Genomic DNA, 18,529 nt, shown 5'->3' on the forward strand with positions numbered 1-18,529 from the left:
GAGCTTTACCGCTGGGCTAATTAATTATGTCAAACCATATAAGTCATTATATAATGATTATGGTGAATGTGTTTGAAACAGGCCTCCAGTTATAGCAATGACATTATACATTATATAATATAATTAAAGCACTAAGTACAATTTTGAGGTACTTGTACTTTACTAGAGTATTTTCCATTTTATCCTACTTTATATTTAAAAAACAAAGTAAGCTCCAGACCATGTATATTCATTAAGTATTTATTTGTTTGCACTATTTGTACATGGTTTACATCTTACAGAATGACTTTACTATGAATATATAATTGTATTTCTGTTGGTCATTAGTGCTATTAATATATATTTATATATACACCTATTTTTTCCACATATATACATACAAGTCTTTTCTTCATCTTAACTTCAGCTTTGTTGTCCTTGTTTTTTGTTGTGTCCATTACAGTGTAAGTACATTAAGTCACATTCCTTGTATGTGTTCACACGTTTGGCCAATAATTCTGAAATAGGTAATTCTATGTATATTTATTTAAATTATTTAACTTTTGTACTTGTAACAGACATGTAAAACATAAAACATGGTGTAATAATAATGTTTTAAGCTTTATCCTTTTATCACCACCATCAAAATTCAAGCTCAGTTTGTGTCAATACTTTTCTATATATTTGGTTTCAATAAGGAATTATTATTGTTTTTTTTACTTTTACATATACAGCGGTGGGATCTGCAGGACCTCATGCGAGGGAGTAAAGCCAATATTAAAAACTAAACAAAAAAACACCATTTTTAAATGGCTAACAACTCCACAATCCACAAAGTCTGAATCGCTGATAGCAGTTCAAATGTCAAGCTTTTAGTCTGCTTTGGCTGCAGATTCAAGATTGTCAGTGTCATCTCCTTTATTGACACCATCAGCATCGCTGCCTTGTTTGCTCTTCTACTTCCCCTTTCATTGCCCAAATGTCTGCTGCCGACAGAGGAAACCTTTGGCATATTTCTTTTTTCCTGCTTTGAAACACAAAGAAACTTCTGCCGTGTTTACTTTGTGTAATGTTCTTACTTCAGGAACTTATCATGCCACATAAAACAAATCAGCTTCCTTTTCGTCTACTGAGGTTTTGAGTTTTGAGCTGCCAACCAAATATAATTAATGTTGGTCTTTGGTCCTGCAACATTAATTTAATGTCCCGGTTACTCAGATCTACTACTTTCCACAGTGGGAACAGTTCTGGTGGAAATCTCTTCAAGCTGTGAAGAGGTTTCTTTGCCATTGAAACATCCTTTGGTGTATTTGCCAGTTAGCATCACCTTGTGGTTGTAACTCACATGGAGCATGCAGTGCACAGAACTAAACTGTGGTATGGGAAAGAAAAAGAAAATATATACTGTATATTCTTTATATTTATCTCTCTGCTGCTTCTTCTTTGTTTTGGCCCGTGCACAAACACGAGTCCATTACCTGCACAGTTGTGTTTAAACAGTTAGTAGTTTTTTGTATTTATACCATTAATAAAGATAAGAGAGATTGTGCAGCAAACGACCCTTGACATAGACCTGCTTACTTATCTGAGAGCATGGTTTCACTTGTGCTTGCAGTTTTTATTCCAGGATAAAACACAGACTTTGGCATCATATTTGAAAAGTTGCATCACAAGTTGTGAAACTATGAATGTGTAGTAGTAAAAGTAGTAATCCCTTTCACAAATGTGTGGTATTCTATCCAGATATTGTGAACCAGTAAATGAGTAAATAAGAAAAACATAAAGGTAAATTATATGCAAATAACTGAAACATATTTGCAAAAATAATAAACCAATTGCATAGCCTACAAATGCCTTGCACTTGTGTACAAAGTGTCATCTGCTGGCAGTAGAAACAATTGTTAGTGTTAGGGTAATGAGTATTTTCATTTGGAAAGTATAATTATTCTGGATTAATACCTGACATAAACATCCTGCTGTTTTTTTGTATTATTCTACCATTTAAGGTCAGGGACTTATATAATAGATTTAATATGGTGTTTTAATTAACAGATTGCGCACGGTCACGTCAAGTGCTCAGTGTGGGAAAACAGCAACACGCATGCGCAAATCGGAGTGACTGTTGCCCATCTGCAATCTGAAAATGCTAACTGTGGTCAACATGAACGATGTGGATTATTTTCTACAGCACATATACTAAACGTTTACTGTTTTAAAGGAAACAAATGAGATTAAACATCGCGTTTCTCACCGTTTATAAACCAAACCTCTGTTAAAATTCATCACATTTAACGTGGTTAGCGTAACTGCTAGCTTGTCGTTAGCGATGCTTTTTTTGTTTTTGTCTTTTGTCTCTTATTATTCGGAGGGGGTGTTAGGCTACCTGGTCAAGAATAGGAAACATACACCAACAAATGGAAAGTGGAAAGCCACATAATTGTTCGTGTTGTTGTTGTTGTTGTTGTTGTTTATTTTACCTTTGTACAACCAGGCTAGCTTTCTTCCTGTTTCCGGTCTTGAACCTAAATTAAGCTAGCATCTCTTACAACATGAGAGGTATGCAACTTTCCACCGAGCTCTCGGTTATAAAGTGAATGAGCACATAAAGAAATGTTAAACTATTCCTGTTAGACTACAATAAGTACATTGACGAGACACTGACTATACACTATTTGACCAAAAGTATCACTTTCACCCATTTGTGATTCTTCTGGGAAGACTTTCCACAAGAGTTTGGTATGTGGTTGCAGGTTTTCTCTTCCAGCCACACTGATGTTGGGCAATAAGACCTGGCTCACAGTCTTGAGTTTTTAGTTCATCCCAAAGATGCTAAATGGGGTTGAGGTCAAGGTTGTGCAGGCCAGACACAACATGTCTTCCTTTATGGGCCAATTCTTGTTGGAAAAGGACAGGACTTTCCCCAAACTGTTGCCACAAAGTTGGAAGCACACTGTTGTAAAACATGCAATTTATATGCTATAGTATTAGTTAGACATTTTGGGAATGCACGTATTTGCTGATACATGGATGAGAAGATTGATACCAGTCTTTGACAGCCAGCAGCTGGTTATCTTAGCTTAGCATAAAGACTGGAAACAGCTAACCTGGCTCTGTCCAAAGGTTTAAAAATAAATAAATAATCAATTTACCAGCTCCTCTAAGTATATGCATATATGTTGTCTGAAAAATTATCATTTGTGGTTTTGTGCAGGACTATATCTTGGTCAGTTGCAGTGACTTCCTGGAGTGTTGTCATACGTTTTCTTTTGTATGGATATTGTGTAAGTTAGAGTACCTTAGAAGTGGATTTTGTTACTTTTAAAACAGCCAGGCAAGTGGTTTCCCCCCCTGTGTATCTCCCGAAATCATTCCTTCAAGATTGTCCTATAAGTATTGTTTAAAAAGCCTTCTAATCTCTGTCCTAATTACGGAAAAATGTGTTTGGACATATTTGGGGACAGCTGCCAGTAATTGTTGTTTTGGGTTGTGGGGTCTTCTGCTACTAAACATGTCCAGCAGGTGTCACTGAAACATAACTTCAACTAAACTAAATAATTGCCATGAAACAGCCTCAAACCAGAAGTCGGCCTACACACAAGTGTATATGGACATACGTTCAGTATAAGAAATACTCCACATGGAGCAAAACTACACCAAATAATGTTTTATTGTGTATTTATCCTCTACAATTTAATTTAATTGTAGGTCAAGACTTGGGGATTACAGTCTTGTATCTACCTTTGTATTATTGTTAAATCTATCCAGCCTGTCATGTACTATATGAGATCTAGGTTCAATCCCAATAAACCCTTTTTCTTCTCATCCTGCTCGTATCAAAGCAGTGTTCCTCGACCCGCCCTTTGATCTACAGCCAAGCATTGATTTCTCCGTGGTTTTTCAAACACTGCACCAAGCTTTTCAAGCAGATCAGCGAAAAATAGGTTCGTGTGATGGAGGAGGAGGGTGAGTGTAATACATTCACATTGTTCTGTTAATATGCACATTTTGTGTGCAAGTTTAATATGACATTAATTCAAATGTCCTTATTTTATCTCCATATTCTGTCCAGTGCAATAGACATTTTTTCACAGAAGATATTTTGAATTGGCACAGAGTGTTACTAATAACATTAATTATGGTTCGGGATGCTTCTTCTGTGCTTTTAGGTCATGACATCAAAGTGTCCAGGTAATATACCTGTGTAAAATAAAACCAGTTGCATAGACTTGTGTAACAAACGGTCTAGATATATTCTAGCATTAGTTGTGTGTGAGATAAAAAAACAACATTACTGCGTCAGGAAACACTCGGTCCTCCGTGTCACTTAGTAACAGTTGTCACAGTTGAGTTTCGGGCAGCGATGATGAAAAGTGAACTTGTGTTTCCTCACTTAAAACTCTCCCTACTTGGCCATGAGAGGTCTCTAGGCCTGTTTGGTGCTGTATAAACTTCAATATAAAGGCGTTACGTCCAGCAAAAACAAATGGAAACCTGGCCTGGTTTCCAAAAGGTGAATCAAAATACAACAAATAATTCAAGCCCCACATCCAAAATATAGGGCAGTAGTCAAACCAACTGGAGCACACCCATCTGCCTTACAGGTGATTTATATGTAGTCTGTCTGTATTTATGACCTATATAAACCTCACACTCAGGTGCTTGTCACGCAGACATCCTATGAAAAAAAGAGGCTTTATAGGTTCTCTGTGCGGAGCCCATACTGCACCAAACTATTGTCAATATAATCTAGGATTCCTGTATTATAATAAGTTTCTCGTTAACATTATACTTTGTGCAGGGCTGCAGCTTGACTGAAATGCTGTGACATGTGATCACCGAATGAAATATGATGCATTATTATAGATTAAGGTTCCCAACAGTATAAGATCTGCACCAAACAGCTACAACATATGCATATAACCAGTGGTAAAGGAAGTACTTGGATCTTCTACTTAAGTAAAAGTTACAGTCCTGCATTCAAAATGGTTCTCAAATAAAAGTGCAACAATTAAACGTACTTAAAAAAGTACCAAAAGAAAAACACTCATTATGCTGAATGTGCATTTTAGAATGATATATATTATATGACTGGATTACACACATCACTTTAATGTTTTAGTTCATTTCTTTATATTCTGCTGGTTACTTGTGAATGTTCCCCTGGGGATCAAAGTCTCATCTTAACCTGTAAATATACATTTATGTTTTAAACACTATTACTCTGAATCTGCAAAGAACTTACGTTTTCAAATGAATGTAGTGGAGTAGAAGTATAAAGTTGCAGGAAATGGGAATACTCAATAAAGTGCCAGTACCTCATACATTACTTGAGTAATTGTACTTAGTTACTCTGAAAGGGGCCATTCAGCATAAGAAGTACAAGATACTTTCAGTACAGCTTGTGTCAATACGATGTTGAATGCAGGACTTTAACTTGTAATGGATTATTTTGTACAGTATTACGTGTTGCTACTTTTCCTTAAATAGAAGATATGATTACTTCTTCCAACACTGACATCATTTAGACCGCGGGAGGGGCGAGGAAGTGTCAGACGTAAAAATAAATGTCTGCTCAGCCTCATCTTTCTGCATTTCGGATAATAGCATATCGACGTCAGCACGCCACACGTGTAGGTCAGCCTTTAACATCACAAACCCTGTTACACCTGTCAATTCAAGAGTCAAGATATTTATTGTCATATGCACAGATAACAGACAGTTATACTAATCCTCCAACAGCAAAACATTTAAATTAGAACTAAAAGCAAGAGATATACACAATATACAAATAAATAAAGAGGTATAAGGTATTGCACATAAGTTCACAGTACAGTGTTGAAATATTAGTGCACGTGATTCAAATTGATTAAGATCTATAAACATTGTTATGACTTGGTTTGCATGCTTACAGGATGTTACTACATGACCACAGAGAAAGCAGCAGCACATCCTGACACTCCCACAAACTGCCAACCGATACTTTATGCCACCGCTGAACCTATTCACCTACAATTCAGTTATAGAGCCCCGTGGTTTCTGTTTATCTCCTTTTATACTCATGGACTCTGAGCTGTACTCAAAATGTTATTGGTGTTGGCTCTGGATTGGAATAATTCACAATACTTTAGTAAGATAAGAACAATTAGGTCTGTGGTGCTTCCCCCTGGTTCCCAGGAAGCAGATTAAACAAATCAATCATGCAAACGTAAACTGAATTCTTTCTAAATTAGTTTAAACGTTCCTCTAACATTTTCTCGGTGGTGTGTCATTTACTTTTACTCTGCCATCATATGTGTCCACATCTTGAAATGATAGTTTCCAGTGCAGATTAAATGTGTCTGTAATAACTGAGAAATCCTGAGTGAGCTTCCTGTGTTTCAGACGTCTCCAGCTGTGTGCAGAATATATCCTTCCTCTACCTGAAGTTAGTGCGCAATCTCAGCTAAAAATATTGACACCGTGTACCATGCTAGGAAGTGGTTGCTTTCATGAATTGAATCTGTGTTCCTTATTTATTTGTTCTAATTTATTTTTAGTAACTGAAGCCAGAAATGGATGTGTTGGTTTTTGGTGTGTCAACGAATGCAGGAGGCTATTTCCACGCTGCGTTGCTGCAATCGTCTCTCCACAAACACATCCTGAACCCGGGCACAGACAAACAAAACGTTTTTATAATCAAAAGACGGCGAGACAGCAATATGCTTTTGTAAAGTCCAATATTACAACCAACATGTCCGGGGGATTTATAGCAACATCAATGGCGGGGGAAACAAGACTAAGGATCTACTGTTATTCTCGCGTCTCTGATGTGGAGGAGTTATCTCAGTACAGCAACATTCATTGGGTTTTGATACGGCATGTGATGTTGTATAGACAGTTGTTTCTACCTTTGCTGATACATCTCTCAGTGCAGCTGTCACGATGAGTAGGTGCGAAAGAGCGTCTGGATGATCTGTGCTTTTCTTTTGTCGCTGTAGACACGGCAGTGACCTCCGGCCCGTGTACGTCAGGAGGTGACCTTTGGTCAAGGCGATGTCCTGATCGTCAGCTCTGGGTGTTCCTGTGGCAACACTGTGGGATTTTCACACATCGAGCTGGAATGTCTGGAATTCTAGGTGTCATTTTAGGAAAAATATTTTGGTTGCGGCCAAGTCATCCATGTTGAGAGAGCCTGTGTGTGTGTGTGTGTGTGTGTGTGTGTGTGTGTGTGTGTGTGTGTGTGTGTGTGTGCGTGTGTGTGTGTGTGCGCGTGTGTGTGTGTTTGTGTGTGTGTGTGTCCACACATTAATCATATGAATGGCAGTAATATGCCCTGCACAAAAGACAAAAATCAGTCCCTGAGAAATACTCTTTTTTTTAGTAACTTTATGTTCTCTGGTAAGTTTATGTTCTCTGGTAAGTTTATGTTCTCTGGTAAGTTTATGTTCTCTGGTAACTTTATGTTCTCTGGTAACTTTATGTTCTCTGGTAACTTTATGTTCTCTGGTAAGTTTATATTTTATGGTTTTCAATTCTGTTCTGGGACGTTTTTAGACTTTTAGTAATTACTGTATTTAGTCTCTGGCTGAGTGTCTAGCCCCAACTAAATCATGTCTCAGTTTATTCTTTGGGATATATTTAGACCACATAGACAATTTAAATTGTATATTACATCACATAACAGCTGTGTACCTGTAGTATTTCCTCTGCAGTTTCACCAGCGATTTCAGAGGTAATGGCAATCTTAGTGGTGAAAGTGCTTTTCCTGCTGTTGTAAAGTCATTTAGCTCTGCAATTTGATTTCAAAGCCAGACTGTGTTAATAAAGGCGTCATTACAGTGCAATGCCATTTTAAGAGGAAGCTTTTTCAGCTGAGGTGTGTTGAAGGAGGGACATGAAGAATGGAAGAGAAACGAGACAGAACAAACACAGTGCAGTTTGGGTGTTTATTGTGTTTTAAATGGATTAAGACAGCTCTGTCTGTGACCTCTGCCGGGTGTGGTGGTGATCCAGTGATGCCCGTCATCACTATCCCTCTCCAAAGTCCTTACTGGAACAATGAGTCAGTATAACTCAGTGCATCAACATCATGAACAGACTACAACTCCCACGTGCTTTCTGACTCTATGCGTATTTTTTGCTACGTCTGACCGTCTGTTCCAACAGCTACAGCTAATCTGTCCTCTTCCCTGAAAGGATACCTGCAGATCTGGCACAGCCAACCTGCCAATGACTGGAAAACCTTCAGCGACGCATGGTGCCAAAACCTCAGACGCCAATTAATGAATGCACTTGGAGTTGCTCTGCATGTTATGAATGTGTGAAATATTGTCCTGGGAAAAGATTGGAGTATTATTTGTGGCTGTTACAGCCCACAGCCTGTTTATTCTGAGTCACACTCAAATCAGACTTGGCACCACCCAAACCCACAGACTCATATTGTCTGGGTCTGCTGAGGTCACAAATGTTGGAGGTATAAAAATATACTTTTCAGAAAAATCCTAAACCTAAAAATGTGTCTTTTGTTCAATAAAAAAAGAAAGCACATCAAATTGGAAATGTATGGACTATTTAATCTGCTTTGTTTTTTTAGATATAAATTCCCAAATAGGCTATGTGGTTCCAATACCGGCAGTGATGTTTATGATTCTAGTTTTACAGTCATTTCAATAAGTGAGAAACGAGACTAAAGATGTGTTCAAACGAAAAGCATAGCACATTATTTCTCTTTTTAGCCGTTTACACAAATCTGACACGGACCTTTTGTATATGTGTCCAAAACGGCAGTTGTACAGTAGCTGTAAGCTAGCTAGCAAGCCACTGTGTGTTTATGTTCAGTTCACCCTCTGACTGAACTCATTCGAATTCACATCTACTTCTGTGTTTCCATTTACTTTGTATGCAATTGCCTCACCTCTAAAATGTGCTTTGTGTCTGAATAACGTTACACAGTAAGAGCCAAAAGCCACGCTAACAGCTCTGTGAGGCTGTGCTTTGAGCTAAATGCTAACGGCAGCATGCTAACATGCTCACGATACAAATGCTAACATGCCGATAGCATGTTTTAACCACCGTCATCTTAGTTTAGTGTGTTAGCATGCTAACATTTGCTTATTAGAACTAAACACAAAGTAGGCTACAGATGAGGCTGATGGAAATGTCATTAGTTTTGCAGGTATTTTGTCATAAACCAACGTATGGACAAATAAATAAAATTAATCTGCTGATGGCGCTAAAAGGAAACCTAAGGGGTAAACAAAGTTATTATAATTCATCTTGTGAAAGACATGAATGTGTGCAATCCATCCAATATATATATATATATATATATATATATATATATATATAGGCCTATATACCAAAGTGGTGAACAGACAGACTGACACTGGATATTCAATCAACGCTTGTCACTTTCTGATTTCACTGTGAAATGAATCTTTGTACAGCGTATCAACAAAACAGAACTGAAAGATTCCACATCTGTAAATGTGATTTTAGCCCCGCATACCTGCAGCACAGTGTCACCTCTGAGTGTCATTACAACAGTCTGAGTCTACGCTGTCTTTCGTTCTGCTTCCACTCTGAGGTATTCTTGGGTTGTCGGACCACTTTTCAGAACATGTGTTAGACATTTTTGCTCCGCAGTGAGAGATTTGGTAGAGTGATTTTCCTTTTAGATCAATGCATTCTTTTCTAACATTTACAGGACGGATAATATTTTCATTACTTTGCCCCGCAGCTTTTGCGTTTGCGAATCAACAAGGAATCCAATGGGCTTTTCCTACATACCATCACATACCAAAACAATATTCGCCCCAAACTGAATGAGAGTCATTGTACAGGATTTTGGGGGTTTCTTCCAAAGTGTCCACTGTCAGTGAGAGCGATACTTGACTGTCTGGGAGCTTTTCAACATCTGTGTGCTCTGGAAAAATGTGTTCCCTTCTCTGCCTGTCTTGGTCTAAACGGGCAGATACTGCATGATTTCACTATGACTGATAGTCACTGCAGTTGTGTATTCATACAATGTGTCCTACTTAGGATATACTTACGATCATTCGAGTTCTTGCATTCAGAATCTTAAGCACAGGAGAGACTCTCATTCAAAATAAGAAAGCAAGTTGTATTTGTTATATACAACAGTAAGATCTTATTTCAGACTAGTTATATGTTCTTGTGGAGCCATTACAGTGCAATCCTTCCAGACTCTGTCATTCTTGGAGAGCATGGAAAACACATGGCGCGGTGGCCAGGACAGCATAGTTTTCAGAGAAAGCTGAGAGGCCTTGCAGTCGATCTTACGCTGGCTGGCCACCTGGAGCCCACCTGCCCGGGCCTGGACACGCATACTTTCCTCTTCTCTATCTTTCTGTCTGTCTCCTTCTATTTATAACTCATCGCTGGATGTCTTCACTGCCCACCCAGCTCTGAGAGAAATGGCTGATGTTGAAACTCAGGAATCCAGTTGACTGAATCCCTTTAACCATGAACGGCTTACTTTCTGTTTCAGGGACTGCAGACCTTCTTTTTTTTTGCTGTAGTGTTTAGATTCATGCATATCATAGCTATGATGGCATCCTTGTAACACGATGTGTGTGCGTAGTTGTGCTGTAAAATAAATATTTCTGTAATGTCATTCTTTTTTGGTTGGTAATGCCAGTGTGTCGGTCGCTCCACCAATGAAATACATAAACAACTATTGGATGGATTGCAGACATTCATCAGCATCTCAACATCTACTTGCTTGATTGCAGTAAAAGTTGGTTCAGATATTCATAGTTCACAAACTGTGTATCTCAGTGACTTTGTTGATCCTCTGACTTTTCTTCTAGCGCCACCATAAGGTTGACATTTATGGTTTTGAGTGAAATGTGTCCAAAACAATTGGAAGAATTGCCATAAATGAAATCTGGCACTAACATTTATGTTCCCCCTCTGGATGAATTGTTCCTCTGACTTTTCTTTTAACGTCATCAGGTCAAAAAATGTTCCTATACTTTGGTAGAATGATGCATTGCATCTCTTCAGATTGTGCAATGGCAATTGTACAGTCAAAAGGGAAAATGAGACCTCATAATGTACTGTGGAAACATATTAAACACTAAAATAATTATTTCAATTCCCTTAAAATATTACTGGAAAATATTTAATTGAATGGAAGAACAATTTTCAGTCAACGTTAAGTCGCATCGGTAGCGTCTGATCGATGCAGTCGTGTGATGCAGAGACTTGAGTCTACTGCAGTATAAGTTAAATAAGTGTCAGACACTAACCCACATGCTAACAAAAAATGCTGTTTGCAACTTGCACTGTGTCAGTGAACTGAATCAGTATCACCGTTACCACTGCTGTAACTATTTAGTAAAAAAAAAAAAAGCAGCTTGGCTACGTTCTGTCTAACCGAGGTCCCAAGGTTGAATACAAATAAATAACACAGGGTGCACCATTGTGACCTCTGAGGAGTTCTGTTTGCTTCCAGGCTCCTATTTGAATTCTCTTCAGAGGAACGCTTCTCTCACAATAGAAAAGATCCTGCTGATCCAAGGTCAACCTCACACATGCTGCTCTTACACCTTGGAAACCAGATGGAAGAGAAGGATTTCATCTCTTTAAAGTTACACATCAGGGTTTCAGAAGTATTTTAGGTTGCTGTAGGAAAAACTAAATTGGGGGAATATCTACTCTATATCCGTCTTTTCAAAAGAATATCCACTATATCTGACTGACCATACAGTGAAGCAGCAGTCTGTAAAAATATCAGCAAGATCTCATAGACTTCAATCGGAATCGTCACCACAAAAGCCCCGGAGGTTGTTTGACTTTTAGACAACTGGGCTAATGTATTTTTCTCTCCTCAGCTCGTGTTAAGCTGTGTAAACTTAGAACGCCACAAGACTGGAAAGAGAGGGAGGAGAGGAAAAAAGAGGGGAGAGACTTGGGGGTGGAGGTGTGTGTGTGTGTGTGTGTGTGTGTGTGTGTGTGTGTGTGTGAGTGTCTGGAAGTGGAAATGGGCAGCAAGGAGGAGGAATGTGAAACATTTCTGATGCCGGTCCAGTGGCTGTTTACACGGTAGTCGGACTGTGACATCAGAGTCCAGACTTTATAAATGTCAGCAGGCACAAGAATGAGCAGTTAGCTAACAGCATCACACAGGTTAGTGAGGCAGACTGAGCTGCATCATCAACACGAGCCCCCATGGACCGACTGCTGTGTGACTGTGTGACAGCTCTGGCTGTACTGCTGTGTGTGGCTACACAGGTGAGGCCTGCTCCTGCTTACTTACTGTAGTTTGTTCTGAATTAGATTATAATGAGGAGGGGGGGGGGGGGTGTATTTAATTTATTGTTTTAGGATTGAGTAATATTGTTGAATATCTTTTCTATGCAGCAAATTGTGTGGAGAAACGTCTTCTGATTTTAATTTAAAACAAAAGAGTGATTCTGGACAGAGTTACAAATATAAAACAAGTAGGACTATAACAAACAAATATCTGTTGATTATTTTCCTGATTAGTTGTTTAGCTTATCAAATGTCAGAAAATAGTGGTAATTGTTCATTTTTCAATTTACTGCATCACATCATAATATCATAAAGTGTCTTGTTTCGTCCAAAACTGCTAAGATATTCAGTTCATGATCACATGAGACAAAAAAGCATAGCATTTAAGAAGCTGGAACTAGAGAATATTTTGCATTTTTGATTGAAAAGTGAATCAAAAGAGTGAGAAATATCAAAATTGATTCAGATAAATGTAAGTTATTAACTGATTAATCATTTCAGCCATACAAATACGCAAATTATTTGTTGACGTAACTCTTATGACACCATATTCTCTGCATATTCAAGCACACGTTCTATTATCATCTTCCTGTTTTAAAGTTTGAAGTGTTACCAGTAAAGAAATGTGTAACGTTCTCTCACTGTATGTTTGTGGAATGACATTACGGCTGCATTGTCGTGTTGGGCAGCGAGTGAAAAACAAGCAGTGGTCTGGTTTTCATTTATTCTGCTCTGTTTAAGTGAAACTGGGCTCGTCCAGATCTCGCCTGTGTTTTGGCTCCACCAGATACATGTAATTGGAAACAGTGGTTTGGCCTGTGTTAGCTGCTGGCGTGCAGTTTCTCAGAATACCGATAGTATTTTCTTTACCCCTCACATGAAAATCTCGTCACGAGGATAAAGATTTAGATCAGGGGTGTCCAAACCTTTTTTTTCAAAGAGGGCCAGATTTGATAAAGTGAAGATGCCCGGGGGCCAATAGTCCCTTCTGACATTTGTTAACCATAAAAGTTACATATAACATAAAACACACTGTTATATAACAATTTTCATTGTCACAATTATCCTTATTATTCAAATGGTAATGGAAACACATATGAGCCACTCAGGCAGGCGTGGACAACTCTAAAGGCACAATTATGCCTTTCATTCATATCAGTCAGATAACATTGAACAAAAGGAGGAATTATTTTAAAGATTTATTCTGTTTGATAGTAATAGCGGGCCATAAATAACACATTATTAGAACAGAGCTGCCGGCCGTATGAATCTTTCGGACTTTGGACATGCCTGATTTAGATGATTAGAATTGTGGGTGTGATGATAACAATGATGTTCTATCATCCTCTAACCCAGGGGTGCCAAACATGCGGCTCGCGGGCCAAAACCGGCCCGCCAGAGGGTCCAATCCGGCCCGTGGGATGAAAGTGTAAAAATTAGTTGTTTTGATCATAAAGTAAAAGCCTTTGTAGACACACTGTGATCAGTAAGTTGTAACACACATGTGTAAATGATAAACTAACACTATTGTTGAAATTGCAGGTTGTTCATAATGTTTTGTAAAAACTAAATGAGTTTGACGCCCCTGGTCTGACCGGTTCCCATGTGTGTTGTCCCTGCAGGTGCTGTGCCAGCTGTGTGACAGGCCCTGCCTTTGCCCCAGTTCTGTCCCCCAGTGCCCCACAGGAGTCCCCCTGATGCTGGATGGCTGCCGGTGCTGCCAGGTATGCGCCCGGCTACAAGGCGAGCCCTGCACTGAGATGTTTCCCTGCGACAGCCAGAGAGGACTGCAGTGCGACTACAGCGCCAGCTTCCCCGGAGACCCTGGGGAGTGTGTCAGTGAGTGCCTCCTCTAACAAGCAAACAACCAGGCCCATGTCTGTGTGGGTAGGACAGAGTGCAGGACGTACAGGGAGGAGGTGATAGAGCCTCAGTCAGTTTGCATGCGCGCGACAAACAGACAGTCAATGTTTAAAGTCTGCTCAGCGGAGCGGGACGGCCTGTCAGAACTCCAGAACGTTTCAACTTCTATTTCCAGGACTGCTGTTGACACATTTCATCTAATGACTGCCCTTTGAGCAGCATGATAGATTGCAGAGACAACACTCATGGATTGAAAAACAGACTCCTCAGTTTCTCAGTAGAGACGCCTGGTTTCCCATAAGACTACATAACCATTGGCAGGGACAGCAGCTCCTGTGTCCTCACCTCTCTCTCTCTCATGTTCCTCTGCTGTGTCCCCCTGCATCCATCCATCTCCCCCCTCTCTCTCCACCTAATCTAATCCTTTCACTTCCTGATTAAGTTTCCCACATCAATCCAAGGGGCAGGTATGGTGGAGAAAGTTAAGACGTCTGTGCGTCTTTGTTTCTTACAGGTCAGGAGGATCTGGGCTGTGAAGTCAATGGCATCTCTTACCATGAGGGCCAGTCGTTTCAGCCCTCCTGTGACTCGTACTGCCACTGCAGAGGTGGAGGGGTGAGCTGTGTGCCAACTTGTCCTCTGAATGCTCGCCTTCCCACTCCGGACTGTCCCAACCCACAACATATCCGGCTACCGGGGAAATGCTGCAAGGAATGGGTGTGTGAAAACCTTGAGAACACAGTCATTCAGGATGCCATCACAGGTAAACTCAACAGGTGGACGGATGACTTATGAGGGTAAAATAAACCCTGGCTTATGGAAGTAGATTTCTTACTAGCAGCAGCAGTAGTGAGCTACATTAGAAACTTCATAGTGGACTTTAACTGGAAGATTTTTACATTTTAGGAAACACTTATTTGCTTTCTTACCAGGAGTTGGATGAAATGATGGATACAACTCATGTCTGTACAGTAAATATGAAACCATATCCAGCAGCAGATTAGCTTATTGTAGCATAGAGACAGGAAAGCCTAGCCTGGCTCTGTCTAAAGGTAACAAAGTCTGTCCTACTTGCATCTTTAAAGCTCACAAATTAACATCTTATAACTCGCTATCTTTAAAAACCAAAGTGTAAAAACAAAAATGTGTGTTTTTTTTAATCTTTTTCCCCGTTTCCAGTCTTGATGCTAAGCTAAGCTAATCACCTCCTGGCTGTAGCTTCATATTTAATGAGCAGACAAAAGAGTGGTAACAATCTTTTCATCAAACTCTCTGAAAGAAAGCAATTAAGTGCATTTCTCAAAGTGTCGAACTATTCCTTTAAATGGTGTTCTCATTTACAACATTATTTCCAGATGTCAGATGTTTCTCCATATACTATCACTGGATTTCTCAGCTACAAAAGTTGCTCATTAATGATCATTCCATATGGCAACATAATTCTCCCTTCATTTATATGAGGTTTGTCACTGGTGGTCATGTCTGGAAGTTTTTACTGGAGCATTTTTGAGTTAAACTGGGGTGTGTCTGGCCAAATGAAAACTCCCAAAGTCCAAATATAACCCACATTTCTTTGGAAAAGTCAAAACATATTTCTTTCTCAGTCACCAAGTTTCCTAGTTTCATAACAACAACCACAGCTGTGTAACAATTAAACATGAAGCACTGTAGAGACTATTACTGCATTAAAAGAGCAGCGTGTACGTGAGAGGGGGAGTCCGGAAAATGAAGCCACTCCAATAACAACTGGATCACCGAACACTGTCGGAGTCTAACAACCTTATGAGAGCAGCAATAGAACATTTTGTTCTTGGATACATCCCTGAAGATCAGCTGATTATTATGACTCGTACATGTTAGTTTTGGGAGGAACAAAAACTTGCTTTGGAATTTTAGATTCACAAAAATCCAAAGCATTGGATCAAACTTCAATTGGACATTTTTGTGAATAAAAAACAATCGGATGAGACGTGAAGGTTTACTGGAAGTGAGTCACTGAGGTGAATGAGTTTAGTTCATGTGATGTGATCTGAATGTGCTTCTCTCTCTAGTCATTGTTTCATTTGGTTTCTTTAGCCATGAGACCCGGCAGGTTGTGGCCAGCTCTCCGGATGGATCACCCTCTAAACAAACTCGTCCCACCTGCCTCCACCTGTACAGAGCAGAGCACCCAGTGGAGTGCCTGCTCCCAGAGCTGTGGGGCTGGGCTCTCCATACGAGTCTCTAACCAGAACCCAGCATGCAAGCTGCAAATGGAAACTCGACTTTGTAAAGTGCGGCCTTGCCGTACAGTTCAGCCTGCCCCGAGGAAACCCATGGTGAGCCTCAGTTTATTTCTACTCCCTGCATGTAGTCATGTTCTATCTCCTCATGTATCGCCATCGTCCATTGACGGCTTTAAATGGTCAGTTCACCCAAATCACAAAAAGCGGTTTTGGTTTTATGTGCTGAGTTTGGAGATAGTTTTTTCACATATCTTCAGGACAAACTTGTCCAATGACATGACTTCCATTTTACTTCACGCTCTAATGAAGGCCACCAGGCCACATGACCTTAGCATTGTTTGTCTGACATGGCCAGAATAAATTGGTGAACGTGTACCCGTCTACCTTTTTACTTTTGGGTATTCAACGTTGGAACTTTATGAACTTAGGTTTGGCCCCACAAACAAAGACTGAGCAATGCTCTGCATAGCTAAGAAACAACAAGGGGTAATTGAAAACATATGCTTAATGTGATTCGGGTGAACTTACAAAGATTTCTCTGAAGCTGCAACGCACAAACAATTTTAAAATGAAAGGTTAGGGTTCTGTGGAGTTCTGTTGTAAGTGTGCATCTTGTTTTCCTAGTGGGGACAGCAGGGACGGTGCAAGCCCAGCTACACGTCACCGGGCCCCATTCGGCTCGTTCACCAGGGCTGCTACAGCACCCGTGCCCACCAGCTCCGGTACTGCGGACAGTGCACTGACTCCCGCTGCTGCACGCCTTATCAGACCACCACGGCTGAGTTGACCTTCCGCTGCCCCTCCGGCAGACTGCTACAGCGAGCTGTGATGATGATCCACTCATGTGTTTGTCATAACAACTGCCCCTACTCACCTTACAGTAACCCTGCTCTGTGGGGATTCAGGCCCTGATCGGCCTGTATGAGCTCTGACTCACTCAGAAAGACTTCACTGACTGATTCGTATCACCAGGCGGATCCACATAGACATTCTCTAATCAACAGACCTTGAAAGAGAAAATGATAATTGTAGATATAAACTGTGATTGAGTTGGGTTGAACGATGATCTTCACATGTGTACAAGCTCAAACTGCACTTATTCACAACTCCTTTTCACTCCCACCCCTTGGGAAGCCATTCATTATTTGGCAAATCTAGACGAAATAAGCAAACTTAGTTTACAGTAGCCCAGAAGTGACAACGTGCTGAACAGGAACAGGAACAGGAACAGGGAAAGAGATGGATCAGACAGAGAAGACAATATATAAGATAAAGAGACATAAGTGTATAACCCACAAAGTAAAAGTCATATATTACAAGTGGGTTTTAAGGAAAATGTGCACTGATTTGCCTTCTCTGAGACTTTTCCTCCTGGAGGTCAGAGGGCATGACTCTTTACAGACCCTGATCATGTAATGCCTTGTATGTGGCATTTTAAAATCAATCCTCAAAGTGACAAGGAGCCATAAGAGACAAACTAAAGTTGGTGCCATGTGTGATTTGTATTAAGTTTTTCTGGAACATTTTCAGTCGCAATAGATCAAATTAGCTCCTGAGCAAGATACACAGTAGTGGAGGCCTGAGGCGAGGAGCTGGGATCAGAAGTACACTGGGCTAAACATTTTGGACAAGTGAGCCAATTAAATTGAAAGTAATTCTTCGTTCCACATCTCGGCCAAGAAAAATAATGTTCTTGTAATTCAAGAATTTTTTTCTCTACTTAAATATGAACTGAGGACAGTTGGCCATGAGTTTAATATGGTCATAAAGACAGTTTTAAAGACATACTTTAATACTACTGCTAATCGGCAATATACGGTATGTCTTAGATGCCAAAGAACGACCCCAACCTTTGTGTTGACAGATATTGAGCAAAGCAACTTTTAACTTGTACAGTTCTTGTGTGTTTGTAGTCACGTGACATTGCACTTATTTCTTAATTTTCTTATTTTGTTGTAAATAATTCCAGACAGATGTATAGTGAAAAATGTCTCAATATTTTACATACGACTTGTATTTTTACTCTAAATGTTTTGTATATTTTTCCACAGATTTATATAGTCATGTTGTACATACTGTAGCTTTCACCTAATCATTCATCAATCATTACTGTGCAGTACACAATACATAAATACACAGCATTTTGGTATTTTATATGATTAATGAAGGAAAATTAATGATTAGTGTTGCTGTTGATGTCTTCT

The 18,529-nt window shown here is 39.7% G+C and overlaps 1 protein-coding gene across 1 annotated transcript; it reads left to right on the plus strand.

The window, feature by feature from the left end:
• Positions 1 to 12,004: 12,004 nt before the first annotated feature.
• On the plus strand, positions 12,005 to 18,508 carry ccn5 (cellular communication network factor 5). The gene is made up of 5 exons (XM_029435596.1): positions 12,005 to 12,216; positions 13,860 to 14,076; positions 14,615 to 14,863; positions 16,177 to 16,418; positions 16,950 to 18,508. Exons 1-5 carry the CDS (start codon positions 12,154 to 12,156, stop codon positions 17,235 to 17,237), a joined length of 1,059 nt encoding a protein of 352 aa, XP_029291456.1. The 5' UTR covers positions 12,005 to 12,153; the 3' UTR covers positions 17,238 to 18,508.
• Positions 18,509 to 18,529: the final 21 nt, after the last annotated feature.

This window comes from Cottoperca gobio, chromosome 7 (assembly GCF_900634415.1).
Source record: "Cottoperca gobio chromosome 7, fCotGob3.1, whole genome shotgun sequence".
NCBI lineage: Eukaryota > Metazoa > Chordata > Actinopteri > Perciformes > Bovichtidae > Cottoperca > Cottoperca gobio.